This window comes from Kogia breviceps, chromosome 1 (genome assembly GCF_026419965.1).
Source record: "Kogia breviceps isolate mKogBre1 chromosome 1, mKogBre1 haplotype 1, whole genome shotgun sequence".
Classification (NCBI taxonomy): domain Eukaryota; kingdom Metazoa; phylum Chordata; class Mammalia; order Artiodactyla; family Physeteridae; genus Kogia; species Kogia breviceps.
In genome coordinates this window covers 22314966-22332268 of record NC_081310.1, presented here as the reverse complement: position 1 = coordinate 22332268, position 17303 = coordinate 22314966, and the positions used below count along the sequence as shown (strand labels likewise).

The 17303-nt window shown below is 40.0% G+C and overlaps 1 protein-coding gene across 11 annotated transcripts in view; it reads left to right on the top strand.

Moving 5' to 3' along the window:
• Positions 1-1414: 1414 nt before the first annotated feature.
• The window catches only part of ENAH (ENAH actin regulator), a 157726-nt gene continuing 141837 nt past the window's right edge, over positions 1415-17303 (top strand). For 4 of the 11 annotated variants that reach the window (XM_059065725.2, XM_059065724.2, XM_059065699.2 and 1 more), the window contains exon 1: positions 1670-2083. In XM_059065725.2, the coding sequence (XP_058921708.1) occupies positions 2079-2083 (5 nt within the window). In that variant the 5' untranslated portion in view covers positions 1670-2078. Of the gene's footprint in view, positions 2084-17303 lie in introns of all 11 variants that reach the window. The other 7 variants (XM_059065720.2, XM_059065723.2, XM_059065670.2 and 4 more) reach the window with 7 other exon arrangements.

Here is a 17303-nt window from a genome sequence, read left to right as displayed (position 1 = left end):
TGTGGGTGGAAATTAGTGTTCAAGTACACCATGTTTAAGCAGAGGCACTGTACCTTTTGACTACTTGAGGCCACCCTGGTCCTGTGCTATAGGTCCAGGTCACTGAGTATATAAGGCTGTTAGTTTGAGGCTGCAGGTTCCAAAAAGAAAATAACTTGGTATTGAGTCTGAAATGGGGAAGCTTTTTATAGTTAAAACTGGGCCACACAGTTCTATTATAGACAAGTCAGACATTCACCAAGTATGACTATAACTCGTTCACTTTTCTTTTGGAAGTGTAAATGATCTCAACTATCAAAACTATAATTTGAATTGTGCCTCCATCTTAAAATAAAACACCAAAACTTTTGAATAGATTCCTGGAGTCATGGCAGGTCTTCCATTTTGGATTAGATCCATCCCAGTCATCTTAAAAAATACACACTCCTCCTCGGGACTACAAGAGGCCTGCAATTTGTCCAGTTTAAGCTTTCATTTGATTTTTGGATTTGCTTTTCGATACCTAAAAACTCCCACAACTATAAATCCTGGCTTTCTGGATGAACTCCCCCCGCCATGCCATTGACTTTAAATGTTTTCTTCGCCAGCATTTTACGTTTACCTTTTCAAGGTGATTTCAAGACCAAACGAATGACGAAAAATTTAAAACTGTCATTATTTGACATCACTCCCCGGCCCCCCGCCCCCCTCTTCCCCCCTCCCGCAGCCGGAATTCCCTTTTTGCTAATGACGATAGAAAGCGGTTTCACAGGCTGCGTTTCTCTTCTTCCATTCCCGCTGCTGCACACGATGCCGCGCGCGTCTCCCGGCGACTGCTTTTCCCCGCGAGTTGGCTGCGTTCTTTCGGGGATGAAGTCATCCCTATACTTGGTGTGTGCATATCAGCTCGTTAAATCGGTACACCACACTGGGATTCCTCGGGAAGAAAAGGAGCGAAGCGAACAATGATGACCATATTTTACATTTATACGCCACCCCTCCCCCCACCCCGGAGGAATCGCCGGGAGCGGCGCGCGGCGGGGGCGGGCCGTGGGGCTAGCCGGGATGCCCATCGACTGGCAGGTCCCGGTCCTGAGATAGCAACAGGACGAGCTGAAGACAAGCCCCGCACGAGGGCACCCGGACGGGCAGATCCGGAGTCCCCCGGCCGGCGCCCAGTCACGCATCCCGGTTGCCGCCTCCTGGCTTCCCAAGCCGGTGGCCGCAGGTCCCGCGCCGGGAGGTCCCGGCGCCCCAGTCTCCGCACTCCGGCGCGGGGGAGGCCCGGGAGCTCCCCCAGTCTCAGGGGAGCTGTAGGCCACCGCGGGGGGGGGGACGACGGCCAAGGACAACCCCGGGGGAGGAACCCTAGCCGGCTACGGGCGGGGGGTGAGCAGCCCCGATCCCAGGGGGCTGGGGAGGCGGGGTGGGAAAGCAACAAAGAGCCTTTGCTAACCCGTCGTCGCCGAGCCCGCTCCCGCCCCTCCCCGCTCTCCGCAGTCCCGCGGGGGGTCCGGCCGGCGGCGGGGGAGCGCCCGGCCCCCCGCTTCCCCTCCCCCCTCACCGCCCCCTCGCCCCCGGGGGAAGGGGGGTAGGAGGGCGGCGCCTGCGTGTTCCTCCGCCGCGCGCCCCGCCTCCTCCCGGGCTTCTCGAGGCGATCCCGACTCTCCTCCCGCGGCTGCCGCAGCTGCCGGTTGCACACGGCGTCGGCGGCGGGCGCGGCGAGCGCGGGCCTGTGGAGCTGCGGCCGGGCGCGCGGCCCCGGCGGGCACCCCTCCGAGGGCGGCCGAGGAAGCTCCCGGGGGAGGAGAAGGAGGAGGAGGAGGAGGAGGTGGGGGGCTGTGGCGGCCGCGGGACCCGCTCGGCGCCTCGGCCTCTCCGCCCCCTCCCCAGCTTTTCTTTCGCCCTCTTCTCTCCCACTCCGGGCCGGCGCCTCGGCTTTGTGCGAGGAGATGGTGTAGCCCCGCGGCCGCCCGAAGGAGGAGCTGGACACTTGTCTCCCGGCCCCGAGCTGCGTCCCCGCCCCTGGAGAGAACCCCCTCGGCTCGGCGCCTCCCGCGTTTCCCGGCTGCTGGGGAAGCCTCGGCGCGGCGGACACCATGAGGTGAGGGGCGCGCGGGGCGGGGGCCGGCGGGCCATTGTGCCGCGGGAGCCGCGACCCCGCTCTCCCCGGACCCCGCCTTCCCTCTCCCGGCCCGGCGCGTCTCCCCGGTCTCTGGTCTCTTTCTCCCCCCTCCCCCTTTGTCCCTTCTCATTTCTCTTTCTTTCTTGTAGTCCTCCTCAACCCCCTTATGGGGAGGGGGTCCTCTTTTCGACGTTTTCCCGTTTTTCCTCAAATGCTCCTCTCTCGCCCAGGATTTCCCTTCCTAAATTTAATTTGCTCCTGGCTCCCTCCCCCCACCAGCCTTGCAAGCCAAACCTGGGAGATGGGGAGGGGTTCGAGAATCGAAGCGTGCATGTTGCTGGGAAACAGGTATTTTTCCGTCTATATGTAAAAATTTCGTGCACTTTTATACCAAAACTCTCTTGTTTAATTAAAAAAGGGAGAAAAGTTTGAAAGATCTGAAATTTCTGCGGGGAATAAAGTGCTCTGGTAGAGATAGGTGAAAGGTCTGAAAGGTGAAATTTCACGATGGTGGGGGAAGGGAAAGAATTTATTAGGTTTGTATTTGGGGGGACACAGTGAAAGACTGGGATAAGTAAGTTGTTTGGGGTGTGTAAACGGGGGCGGGAGAGGGATTTGTTTGGAAAACGGTTTTCTCTCCTTCCTCTGTAGCAGCCTGTGTTGCATTGCAGCAGCTGCTTTTTCCTTTTCCTCTGTAATCAATAAAACAGAAGCTAAATTATTTTTTCAGCCCCAAAGAATTGAAGGTACGGTCGTAAAATATTTTTTTAATTGATACGATGAAACATATGGTGTGATATTTTTCGTTTTTGTTTCTCCAATTGTGTAAGAGAATAAACCATGATGTGGTGTGTCATTCATTGGAGATTTTTTTCAGTCTTTCCTAAGCCTGTTTTGTGTCCCTAACCTTCTCTTTTCGGATTGGTGCAAGACTTCGTGAGAAATGGGACTTGGTAGACTGAAGGCTGATCCATTCTGCGTTATCATCCTTACGGCCTTCCTTTTAGGTTAAACAGTTGTGGATAAAGTAAATTACTCCATTTCTGTCTTCTGGAAGAGATAGTCTTACAGTTCATTTGGATTTGAATCTCCTTTGTGTTAAAAGATTAATGGCTAACTGTTGCCAAGACCTTTATAATGTAATACAATGAGATTTGAATGATATAATCTACACATTCCTGTGCTTTGGCAAGAAAATGTCATGTCATTGGAATTCTTTCTCAATTTAAGTAGTTTTCATTTTAAACTTTTTTTTTTTCTGTCAAGGTTGAACACTACCACTTTGTTTATATATATATATATATATTTTTTTTTTTTGTGGTATAATCTGCGTTGTTTTCACTTCAGCTTACTGTGAATTTGAATTATGTTTTTCTTTAATTCCAAGTTATAGACCTTTATTTGAAGGCTTTAAAAATTGTTTTTAATGCTGTGTTTCTAAGTGACCCTTGTCCTTAGTGATCTCACATGCAAGTTATTTTCAAATATAATGGATCAGTTCAAAATGTAATTATGGCATACAAACCAAAAAACATAATCTTCATAAAATGTGACTTGAAAAATGTGAGTCATGCATTTGAGCATGGTTTTTTTAATCAAGTTACTGATGTCCTTGAAGACTCAGAAACTATAATAAAACATCCATAATGTTAACATCTTGTAATACAACATATTGTTGATTTCTGCTTTAAAGATTTAATGCTTATTAGGGGTCTTGCAGACAAGAATTTATCAAATTTTTCCAAACTTTGGGTAAAATTTTCTCAACATTGAGAAATGTAAAACAATGAAAGTGGGATATTTTAAAATAAAATGATCGTAAAGTTGTCGTCCTCAGGTTGTGAACCAAAAAAAAAATGTTGAAAGTATTCAGTGAGGTTTGGTCACTATCATGTATAGTTGTGAGTCTGTCAACAGTAAATTATGTCTTCACTTAAAAGTTCCTTTTAAAAAGTAACTTGTAATTTTTAAGCTGTTTTCCTGCTCTATTCCTTATTAAATGTAGAGAGGGACGAATCACACTGATTCTTTCCAGTAGCATAAATATAGAACATGGTACACAGGTCAGAAAAGTTTGTTCAGGTAGTACAGTAATTCTTTGTAGTCTAATTGTGAATAATTTAAGAGCAGAAAAGAGGATCAGCTTTTCACTTTGGAAGGCATTGGATTATTTCGTAGGTGGTTTGTACAACTCATGTATACACATTTCCTTAGATACCTGTAAAAGCAGGATGGTGTGGTATGAAAGTAAAAGGTTCTTGTGCTGGCTGCAAAAAGCTCTGGGATATTTTGGTGCTGAAGAAAGGGCTCTTCAGGTTATATTCATATTTGACTTGGTCCAAATGATGCTTTCAAGTATGGTAGGACATAAATGTTATGCTATTAAGTCGAGTCTCTTATTTATATTAAAGAGTAGTTCTGATGTTTTAAAGGCCATCCAGAAATAGGAGTGCATGAGTAGGAATTTCCATTTTTAAGTTGGTCAGAATTCTGAAGAGAGGATATGCTAAATATGTTGGCGGTTTAGGCATTTGTGATAAGATCTTCCAAATGACTGTAATTTCAGGAATAGCATGCTCATTGTGGTATAATGTAATAATTCCTATACAGAAGGAAACAATAATACTTTACATTCCTAAAACAATCTTAACGGCATTCTATACTTGTATAAAGCTGTATATAGAATTACTTGCTAATGTTTTGCTTACAGATAAGAATTTAAGAAATGAGAAAGTGTATTTCTTACATAAGACAGTGAAAGGGTTGAGACCCAAAAAACTGGTACTTTTGTTAGTGTAACATCCAACTTTTTGGTTCTGTTCTTGTTCATTTATGAACCTTTCAAAAGTATACGATTTATGATTGAGGTAGGTGTATCTATGTAATATTAATATAGTGTATGCCTTTTAAATGATTACATTTTTACTTAGTTGGTTAGTTACTCAAGATCTTGTTTTGATAGAACGAGGAGCTTGTCTGATCTAAAATAGTTGCATGTAGCCTAGTGGCTAAGAAGAGCTCAGAAGATTTTGGATTGACATTCTTAGGTCCATATTAAATAGTCCAGGCTTCCACTCACTATTCTGTGACTTTCTCATGGAAAAAGGCGTTGTGGAGGATTCATCCAAGCCACTTATTAGCTGGATGACCTTGAGCTGATCACATTATTTCACTGATTTGTATTTTAAAATATGTAAAAATAGGGATAATTCTTTACTGGGTATTAAGGATCAAATGATAATGGATGAGTGTATTGTGTACTTGTAAGCATTATACAATTATATTACTTCTGTTGTTTTAGGGCTTAGTTCTGTTTTAGACTAGTTATATAAATCTTTTGGGTAGTTAGCTTCACCTCATCCGGTCCAAGTGTGGCAAGAAGGCTTTTTTTTAAAAAAAATAAATTTATTTATTTATTTATTTTTGGTTGCGTTGGGTCTTTGTTACCACGCGGGCTTTCTCTAGCTGCGGTGCGGTGCGTGTGCTTCTCATTGCAGTGGCTTCTCTTGTTGTGGAGCACGGGCTCTAGGCGTGTGAGGAGCCGGCTCTAGAGTGCAGGCTCAGTAGTCGAGGTGTATGGGCTTAGTTGCTCCGGGGCATGTGGGGTCTTTCCAGACCAGGGCTCGAACCTGTGTCCTCTGCGTTGGCAGGCGGATTCTCAAGTGCTGCGCCACCAAAGAAGTCCCACAAGCAGGTTATGTTTTGCTTGCTTATCTACTCCCAATTGGTAGTGGCTGCCATGTTGATAAGGACATAGCTACAATTATGGGTTTGGTAAGAAAGTGCCATGGTTAGTAATGTTTAATTGGGATGAAGGTCCCAGAGAGTGGCAGTAGAGTGTTTCCTGGAATGCTCATTATTTAACCATCTGTGATCTAGTCCACCCTTCTTATTTTATAGGTGAGGAAACCGATCTTTAAGTTTCCTTCCTGTGTGTATATTTAGTCTTTCAAGTAGTTATTGTGATTTTGTTACCTTCATTTAAATTTAATATACATTTTAGAGTGTGACACAATCAAAGCTCAGAAGATCCAGGGTTTACATGCTGACTTGTTAATGGAGAAAACAGATAAAAATGGAGATAATTCTATTATTTCAAGGATTGTTGTGTCAGATGTCAAGTGAGATACCCATGAAAGGATACAAATAGTAGTCTCTATGCCCACGGATCTTCCTTTATGCTTGTAGCTTTTGGATGTGTGACTTTCTCTCACTAATTTTAGGGGCAGGAGCCAAATTTGCATTTTTTGGAAAGTTAGTGCATTGTATTTAGGCATTGTTTTGCATTGTAGGTATTAAGTGAACACATCTTGAATAAGAATGTGGATTAATGAAGAAAATGTACCGGTTTTTACAGTAGTCAAGGTTTTGGATACCTTTTTAGCCCAGTTGGAATAAGCAAAATAACTGGCAGCCCCATTTGGCTGCTATAGAAGAAATTACATACTGGACTGACAGTTTTGGTTACTTATCCTACACATAGCTTAAATCTAGGGTGACTGTATAACTTGTAAAACACCCAGTCTTTATCATAAGTGTAAGAAGGATTTGGAAAAATGTGATTTCAATTTTTATGCAGTTGTTGGGGAGGAAAAGGATACTTAAACTCTTCCTGTGCCCCTCTCCCCCTTCTTTGAAACTGACAGATGGAACTGAGTGGAAGTAAAAGTTAAAAGGGAGAATCTGGGCTGAGGCTCTACCTCAGTGAATGATTCCCCTAATAAGGGCTTATGAAGTTTTCTTACAAAGTTTTCTGGAATCGAAATCAGGAAGGGAATTCCTTGTCAGACCTTCTGGGAAGTAGTCCTTGATTTATCTACCTCCCAGCTTTCCCTTTGTGTTACTATGTACTTTGCATGTTTTTTGGCCATTGCATTTATTACATTGTTTTATAATGATCTGGATCTATCTGTCCCTCTTCATTGTAAGCTCCTTGAGGGTAGGACAGCGTTTTTATATTCACGGTACCAGCAAAATATTAGGCAAATAGTGGGTGCTCATGTAAATGCTTAACTTTGGTGTGTCCTTTTCCAGAATCTATGTACTAACAATAACCACCACCATTTGTGGAGCACCTGTAGTGTTCTAGAAGGTGTACTGGGTATTATAGTATGTAAAATAGTATTTGGCATATAGTAAATGTTAATAAAGTTATTTAATTGAAACAAACAAAAACAGCATTCTGACCACAGGAATAGTGTTCAGAAACAAATAGAGTATGTTTCTCACTCAAACACAAAGCTCAGAAATGGCCAAAAGGAGTCAAACGCAGGTTTGTCTAACTCCAAAGCCCTTTTGGAGGATACCGGGTTTCCTTGACTTTCTCGTTAAATTCTGCATTAACAGAATGGCCATCATTCTGTTTTTTAGTCTCTTTGATCATGGGACTTGAAGATATTTTTGAACAACAAGCTTATGCATGTCTATTGGTTTAGCTTATTTCTACTCTACTTAATGACTGCTTTGTTTTGATTCTTACTAGTGCTTAAAATACCAATAATTGGATAGTTCGTGATATTTATGAAGGAAGATGTATTAGCTTAGGGTGCTGTAACAAAATCCCACAGAAATTTATTTTCTCAAAGTTCTGGAGGCTGGAAATCTTGAGATCAGGGTGCCATTATGACCAGGTTCTGGTAAGGCTCTCTTTACTGGCTTGCAGACTGCCATCTCCTTGGGCACCTTCTACTATGACCTCACATGGCAGAGATAGAGAGAGAGAGAGACAGAGACAGAGACAGAGACAGAGACAGACAGAGCTCTCTCTCTCTTATAAGGTCACTGATCCTGTTGGATTTGGGCCCCACCCTTATGAACTCATTTAATCTTTTTTTTTTTTTTTTTTTCCATTTAATCTTAGTTACTTTCTAAAAGCCCTGTTTCCAAATATTGTCACATTGGGGATTAGGGCTTCAACATATGGATTTTTTGGGGGGAAATAATTCAGCCCACAGTAGAAGATAACCCAGATTTTTTTTGTCAGTGGATATAACTTTGATGGAAGAAACTAATCTGTATAATGCTTAGATGATTTATAGATTGGTTTTATTAAGTAACTACATGAAGAAATCATTTACTAACAGGGAATGGTTCACACAAGAGACCTTATATGTTCTAGAAATTTCTGTGTTCTGGAAACTTCTGTTTTATAATGATTCTAATAAACTTAGTTAACATGTACTTTTCCAAATAATCTTTTTGGTGTAAAGCAGTCAGTGTGCATATATTTCAGTGCAGAGGTTGCATAGAAGAGGGTAAAGAGGACAGGCTTTGAAGTCAACCTGAGTTCAAATTCTATTTTGACGATTATGAACTAAGTGATTTTTGAGTAGGTTACAAACAGTTTTTGAGATATGAATTCCTTCTGTAAAATGGAGATGCTTTTTGCATTACAGAGTTGTTAGGAAAATTAAGTCAGAAATTATATAAAACCCTGGCATAGCATTTGGCATGTAAAATGGGCTTGAGAAGAGTAAATCCCCTACTTCTATGAAAGTCTGACATCTCTTAAGTTTATGTTAAGCATGTGAAAAACGATGTAAAACGGTGCAGCTGCTTTAGAATCAGTGTGGTAGTTCCTCAAAATGCTAAACATAGAGTTACTAGATGACCCAGCAATTCCACTTGTCGGTATACACCCAAGAGAAATAAAAACATATATTCGTGCAAACTGTACACAAATGTTCATAGCAGCATTACTCATAATAGTCAAAAGGAACATGGATGGAAATGTGCTAAGTGAACGAAGTCAGACATAAAAAGCCACTTATTTTATGATTCCACTGATAGGATATGTTCATAATGGGCGTATCTGTAGAGACAGGAAGTAGATTAATAGTTGCTATGGTCTTGGGATAGTGAAGGAGGAGTGGGAAGTGAGTGTGTGCAAAAGGGTTCCCTGACCCCATTCTACTCTGTGTGTGTCAGGGGCTGGGGGAGGTTGGGGGCTTCCCAAAAACCAACAGGCAATTCCCAGATGCCATCAGGGTGTCTATGAATTCATCTCAACTCTGACACTGTCTGCCTGGAGATAGAATGAGATTCCAAGGGTAAAGGGCTCAGTCCCACAAGACCCACCCTCCACTTCAGAGGTGAGTTGCAAGTCCAGGTTGTCACCTGTACTTCTGACCGACTGGCTGTGAATCAGAGGGTCCCCACAGCTCCCTCCTCAGGTGTGGTTAATTGGCTAGAACAGCTCACAGAACTCGGGAAAACTTGCTTACTCACTAGATTACTGATTTATTATGAAAAGATTATATTAAAGAGTAGGAGCCAGATGAAGAGCTGCTACGCAGGGCGAGTTCCTGAACAAGGGAGCTTCTGTCCTCATGGAGCTTGGGGCCGGCACAGTGGCACGTGGAAGTATTCTGGTTACCCAGTGTGGAAGCTTTTAAAAAAGAGAGCCTAAAAGGCTGTTCTTTTGTTTTTTGTGGAGGCTTCTTTACATAGTCCTGATTGACTGAATCATTGGCCAGTGGTGATTGATTCAACTTCCAGCCCCTCTCCTCATCCCTGGGGACGGGGTGGGGTAGGGGCTGGGACTGAAAGTTGCAACCAACCCTCTAATCACTTGGTTGGTTCTCCTGGCACTAGCTCCCATCCTTAGGTGCTTCTGAAAGTTACCTCATTCACATAACCAAAAGACACCTTTATCACTCTCTGCATGTAGGAAATTTGAAGGGTTTTGGGAGCTGTGAACCTGGAACTGTGGAGGAAGACCAAATATATATATATCTGAATAAACAAACATATATCTTACAAATCACAGTGTGTATGGGGTTTCTTTCTGGGGTGATGGGAAATGTTCTAGAATTAAATAATGATGATAGTTGCACAACCTTGTGAATATACTAAAAATCACTGAATTTTATACTTTAAAATGGTGAATTTTATGGTATATGAATTATGTCTCAACCTCCACTCCCCATCCTTGGATTATTATTTTCACTTATGCACGAGAGTAAATAATACCAGAAGATGGTCTTGTTTGTTTTACATTGTTTCTGACATTTTTGTTACTTTGGACTAATATTTTAAATTGACATCTTCATGTTTTCTAAAGCAGAGATATTGAAGGTAGAACCATTGGGCTTTTCTCTTTAGGGAACCAGGCAGGTAGGAGTGCTGAAGTGGAAACATTAATTAGTGGTGCCTTTGAGAGGCCTGAACAAATTTTGGAGTCATATCTTTGTGCTCAGGTAGCAGCCATCTCTCTGGTAGCCCTGTTATAAGCAAGGATGACTAAGGTCACTGATTATATCAGTGAAGCAAATCCATCAGAATCTTCAGAAAACTGTTCAAACCAGGTAGTGTTTTGTTTTTTTTTTGGGGGGGGTCCTGTTTACAATAATCTCAAATACCAAAGAAAGTTTTTGTCTTTGGGAAATGAAGCAAGGTTGATGACATTTTTTTGCCCTTCTAGAACATCTGGTTTTGGCAACCCGTACATCTGATGATAATGAAGTCAAAATGACTAACTGTGCTTCAGAGGTCCTCAATCTCCTATCCTTTTTGGTATCTGTTAGTGTATGTGTCAACTTGGTAGGGAAGAAGATTCATAAAGAACCTCAGAACATAAAGTGAAATAAAATGAATAGCTCTTTAGGTCAGATCTCAAGGGAGTCCAAATTGCTTGTCTAACAGTGCAGTGAAGGGATCTTTTTGTGCAGGTTTTGTAATGATAAAATTGGTTGTATTTGAGTGTCTGCTTTGCTCTGAGATGTCCTTTCCTCTCCTCCCAAATTCTCATCTCACATTCGACTAGTATTGCAAGCAAATTGTTCATTTTTTAACAATTTAAGATTTACGAATCATAAGTTTCCATTTCAGTTATTTTGATCTCTTTTAAGTCTCTTTAATCTTTTATTTGCAGTATTTTAAGAAAATGAACCAATTTACTATTATCCAAATAAATGTCTGGTCAGTGTTTTTTTTGTTTTTTTTTTTAAATAAAATTACTTCTTTTCTTTCACTATAAAGCAGTACAGGTTTTGCATAGATTTTAGAAGTATGGAAAGTATAAAGATTTTAATAACTGAAGTCCAAAGCATCTAGAATTTTGGTATTTTGATGTATAGCTTTCTAGACTTTCTGTAATGCACATAGGCAGCCATAAATGTGCTTGTGTGTGTATGAGTATGTTTTAAATAAAAGTGAGATCATACTATTTAGAAATGAAATTATGTTATGTGTTTTGTAACTGACCCCTTTCCACATCTTGTCACTAAATAGAAATCTAAATAATTTTAAGTGACTGCACAGTGTTCTCACTATGCTTGGAGTGACCTTAATCTCTTAGGGATAGACTTTTAGATTTTTTTTCATTATTTTTGTTATTATAAAAAACACTGCCATGAACATCTTTGGGTGTATATTTTTGTACACCTGTGTATCATATTCTATATCTGCACAGATACTTATATTTTAGCCTACATTCCTAGAATTAAAATTGAGGAGTAGTATTTATTTTTCCCCTTTCTTTTACTTTTTTCTGTCAGCAGGTCCCATCACGTCGCCCTCCCTTTGCTTCTCTCCATCTCACTGACACTGCTCAAATCCAGGCCACTGTTAATGCTCACTGGAACAATTAGTGTCTCCTCACTTGCGTTCTTGTCCCCCGTTGTCTATACATCAATTAAAATGATCTTAAAGTGGAAATCCGATATTGTTCTTTGCTTGCTAAAGCCTTCAATGCCATCTTGGTGCTCTTAGGATAAAACCCAAATTAATAATAGAAGCAAAATTATTAGTAGGTCCTGCCTGATCTGACTATATTCTAGTTCCCAGCATAGGCCTCTGAGTATGCAATAAGTATTTGAGTGAATAATAAATGAAATTACCAGACCAGAGGGAATTTTATCAGTTTTTGACACACATTACCAAATTAACAATATAGATGAGAGGGCCGGTTTCACCACATTGTGACCAACTCAAGCCATTATCAGCCTTTTTAATCTTTGCCAATCTGATAGGCAAAAGGTGTTATCTCATTGTTTTAATTTGTGTTTCTTTGGTACTAGAGTTGGACATTTCTTCATGTGTTTACTGGACATCTTTGTTTTTGTGAGAATTGTCTATATCCTTTGCCTATTTTCCCAATGGGATGTTTAGTTGTTCCTATAATGATTTATACCATCTTTAATAAGTAACCCTTTATGGTGTAGATATACTGATATTATACCAGTTATCTAATGTGGTATTACAAACTGCCTCAAAACCTAGTAAAACGTGTGAGTTGGCTGGGCAGTTCTGCTGGTCTCACCTGGATTCACTCATCTTTTCATTCCCTGACTGGGTTCATGTGGTGTGTCTGTTTGTCTCTCACTTAGTAATAGCAGCCTTCCATTAGATCATGCCCCAGCCTGCGTCCCGTTCCCTTAATCTTCTTGGCCAAAGCCAGTTACATGGTCAAGCTCAGAGTCAGGGTGGGAGGAGACGACACAAGGGTGAATCAAGAGGTGTGACTGTTGGGTGCTGTGATGTAAAATCAACCAGATGTATCTTATAAAGAAATTCATCACTTGTCTTTTAATTTTGTTTTGGTAAAGAAGCATTAAAATTTCATGTCAGATCTGTTAGTCTTTACCTTTATAGTTTCTGCCTTTGGTGTCATGCCTTTCCCAACCTAAAATTATACTAGTATTTACCTACATTTTTTTCTATTATGTTTTGGTTTATGGTTTCATTTATGTTTAAATTTAAGCCATCTGAAATTTGTTTTGGTGTAAGATGGGAGGTTAGTATTTGACGAAATATCAAATATTTAGTCCTTTGTCAGCATCATTTGTTGAATAATCTGTCTTTTCCCATTGATTTGAAATGCCACACACATTGTATACTGAATTCCCATAAATACTTGGTTCTGTTTTTGGACTCAGTAGTTATTTGTCTAATTCTGTGTTACTACCTCACTGTCTTAATTACTCTGAGTCTGTAGTATATTTTAATTTCTAGGAAGGAAAGTTACTGTTCATTTTCTTGTTTTTCAAAACTTTACTTGCTATTCTACTTAATACATTCTTTTAGGTTAGTTTTGGAATCATTTCATCAATTAAAACAAAAATGAAATAAAAAAAATTGCACTCCGAAACCTGTTGGAGTTTTGATTAGAATTGTGTAAAATTAATGGATTAATAGGGGTAAGGGGAGAGAATTGACTCCTTTATGATACTGAGTTTTTCATTCTTTTTTCTCCTCCATATATTCAGATTTTTTATTTCATCTTTAGTAAAGTGCATCAGCACTTTAGTTTCTAGTTTAATAGGTTTGATATGGTACCTTTAAAAAGTTCTTACATATTTAGAAATTAAACTTTCAGCTTATTTTTACTCTATCTGTTCTCATTTTTGTCTTAATTTTTATTTAAAATGTATACTTTTATTTAAACATAAAGCTTGTGATTTTAAAAAAGTTTTTCCTTCTCCAATAATTCAATTCCAATGTTGGCATTTATATTCCTCAGTTTTCTTATTTTGAAATGTAATAGCTAATGGTTACTGAGTCTTACTGCCTGAAATATCAATACTTCCCATATTAACCATTTAATATTCCTCTTATAACTTATAAGGTAGGAACAGTTGTTATTTTCCTTTTATAGATGAGAAAGCTGAGTCGCAGAGGGTTAAGTAACTTGCCCAGGGTCACCCACTAGTCAACAGCAAACTGGGATTCCATCCCAGGCAGTCTGATTCCAGAGCCCATGCTTTTAACCAGTATGCTCGGGTCTCTCATTCAAACGTGAACTGAGGTCTGTGTTTGAATTTTCTAAGTGTTGATGTGTGAGTGAATAATTTACTTTTTCTTTGTGATTTCATCATATAAGGGTTCTTTATTTTCTGAAAATAATTGGTACAAGAACAGGGCCATGTAGAATGAATTGACCTAGAATAGGAGTAACATTTCAGAGATAGCAGGGGTGGGGAGAAAAGACTTTACTTGGGTTTAATCTTGAAAAATGAAACAAAATTATGGAAACATTCATGTTATGGTTGCTACGATGTGTTAAATTCTTAAAATGGAAGAAGAATGAGTCAATTGTTGGTTGCTTGTTTCACATAATTTTTCTTTAAAAATTGCAAGATCGCATGAAACTATATACTTCGTGAAATGATGGACTTTTCTAGTGTGAGCCTAAAGAAATCCATTTTTGCCAAAATATTCAAAGGCTTCATTATCAAAGCCCACTTATATTTTCATATTATTTTCTTTTGCCCCTCCTATTATCTCATCTTCATTAGCTTTCTCCAAGTATTTGCTCATGGTAGCTGTTCAGATGCTTTCAGGGGCAAGTAGCAGACTTAAAGTACTTAAATATTAAGAACATTTACTATCTCATATAATTGGAAGTCCCGAGAAAAAGTGGGCTCCAGGCCCACTACACTCAGTGGCTCATGGATGTCTCTGAGAATCCAGGTACATTTTGCTATCTTGAGTATCCATTTCATCTTCACACGGGTAGCAAGCAGGCCATGGGATTTCTAGGCTTCACATTCAGAACTAGCAATTCTTACAGGAAGGAGGGCCATCTCTTCTTTTGTTCCTTTTTTCCCCTCTTAAGGTATAATTTACATACAGCTAAATGTATTAATCATAAGTATATCTACAGGTTGATGGATATTTACAACATATGCACATCTGTGTAGCTACCGACCAGGGCAGGATACAGAACATATTGAGTACTTTTCATCCCATTAGGTGCCCTTACGTTCCTTCCCAGTCAGTGTCCCTCTCCGATTTTCATTTCTGCCAGTGGCTTTGCCAATAGTTGGAAACAGTTCTCTTCATTTTTAGTGACTTTTAGTGACTTTTAGTGACTTAGTAAAGCCCTGTATCTTTTGGAAGGTTTGCACTTCTACTTTGTACATGATACTCATTGTGTTGCTTTGTCATTGAAATACCTGCCATCTTTGAGAGACTGACAGGGCAAAGGTGAAGTGGACTGACAGAGGCACCTGTTACTGTAGGAGGGGTGTTTGACAGGATGAATTTTATAAGTTGTTAGTTCATTAGTTTTTCTGGTGTGTGTGTGTTAGGATGACTTTGCTTCCCTGGGCGACCTGGCAAGTTGTGGGAGTCTGGCAATGAATCATATTAAGACCCCTGAACCTATTTCGGCCTATGTTACATTTTTACATATGTGTTGCTGGATTTTCTAATTTATTGCATTGTGTATTACCCCATCCAGTCTGTGATCTATGCAGCAGTCAGGTCTTTCTGAAATTCAGATTTTATCAGCTCAGTCTTATCTCTAAAACACTTCAGTGGCTTCCCGTTGCTCTTAGAATTAATACCAAACTCTTCATTATCATGGCCTACATCCCACATGGTTCCTCTTGCTCTGTGATTCCAAAGTTAGTAAAGTGGCCCAGTAAGATGAATCCTCAAAAACAAGTTACAGGGAATTCCCTGGCTGTCCAGTGGTTGGGACTCTGCACTTTCACTGCTGTGGGCAGTTTAGTGGGGGAGGAGGTATTAATCATTTTGTTGGTACATGGTATTGTGAGGGTAGAGACTTTCATGTATTTTTGTTGATTCCTTTTTAAATAACGTCATGTGCAAATAATATTTTAAAATTTTCTCTAGTATGTATGCCTTTTAATTATAGCAGGTTGCTAGTGTTATTTTGTATTGCTTTAGTATTTTGTTATATCCATCTATTATTTTTTTCAAAGCATCTACTTTAAGGGAAATTCCTCCATCATCTTTTTATATTCCTCTGGATATGGAAGTTTTTCAAGGTGGTTTCATTTTGGGAGGAGATAGGTCTAATAGAATCATCATTGGCCTCAAAGCTTTTCTGCCCTTTACTGACTGTGAGACCTTGGCTGTGCGTAATCTCAATTTGTTTCTGCCAAATGGAATTAATAATCCATTGCCTTGTTTTGTGGTTTGCCATAATGCATTTAGAGGATTTATGGATTTAGTGTATTCTAGCTATTGTTTTCTTTGTGTTGCACCATAACTTTTTTTAAAAAATGAAGTTCAAGCTCCTGTATGTTCTTTTGCCTTTTTCTTTAACTTTTAATGTGAAAGACTTCTTATTTTAGGCACTCTAAAAGCAAGGAGCTAGTTAAATTCTTAAAGGACCTATATTTTAAAATGTTTTAAACTTTGTTAAAATGAATCTTTAAAAAGCAGACCCCCTGAACTGTGGAACCGTTACTTGTATCACTAGAAACCAGCTCCCTTTCTTCTGCAGTGGCCACTTCAAGTCTCTCACTCTGCCTTCCTTTCATATGCTTGGTTCCTACTTCGTCAGCTGTTCTTCCCAAACTTCCTCCTAAAAAACCTTCACCTGCACTCTAGCACACAGATGTCTCAACCTGGCATTCAGGGTCCTCTGCAAAACATTCCAGCCATGCCTGTCCCTACACCCCACATGAATTCATTTCACAGTGGTCTGCTGCTTGTTCCCCAAAGGTTCTGGTGGAATTTTGGTCTCATTACTTCTGTTGTGTCTTCTGGAAATCTGCCTTCTCTGTGCTCACTCAGACTCACTCTTGCTTCAGTTTCCTCTGCTAGTTTATGTCTTTAGTGATTACTCCAGGCTAAGTCTCTCTTATTGAACTCAGATCATCTGTTGACTGTTCAGCTCATTTGGTACTTCAGACCTAAAATTTTCCCTCAAAAAATCAAGTGTGAGCTCCCTTTATTCATGGCACATTTCCCTAAGCACTTTGTAGCATGCTGGGTACAATCTGGGACTTGCAGTAACTTTAAAAAAAGAAATATAAAAACTAAACTCATGAATATTGAGTGTTTTAGGCCTTCTCATTTTAATTCTCTAGATAAGTCATCTGATTTTCAAAGGTATTAGGTAGTAGTTCGTACTAGTTCGTACAACTTAATATTAAACACAGTATGTTTTTATACTCCTTTAATAAAGCTATGTAAAGGTATGGATAAGTGGTGGTGATGATATTTGGATTAAAAAATGTAATATTTACTTGAAAGCATAAGGACCAACACATCAAATATATGTGTGTGTGTGTGTGTGTGTGTGTGTATTTTCCTACCTGGAAATCTTACACAAATAAGAATTCTGTCATCCAGTCAGCAAGGCTGTTTCCCTTCAAAAGATTCGCTGTTGCAGTTCTTTCTATCTGAGTATGCAAAAAGTACTAAAATTAGAAACTAATTCAGTAGGGCTTTTATACAGATCAGGGATACAGTGATGAACTAGGCAGTTTATTTTTTGTGA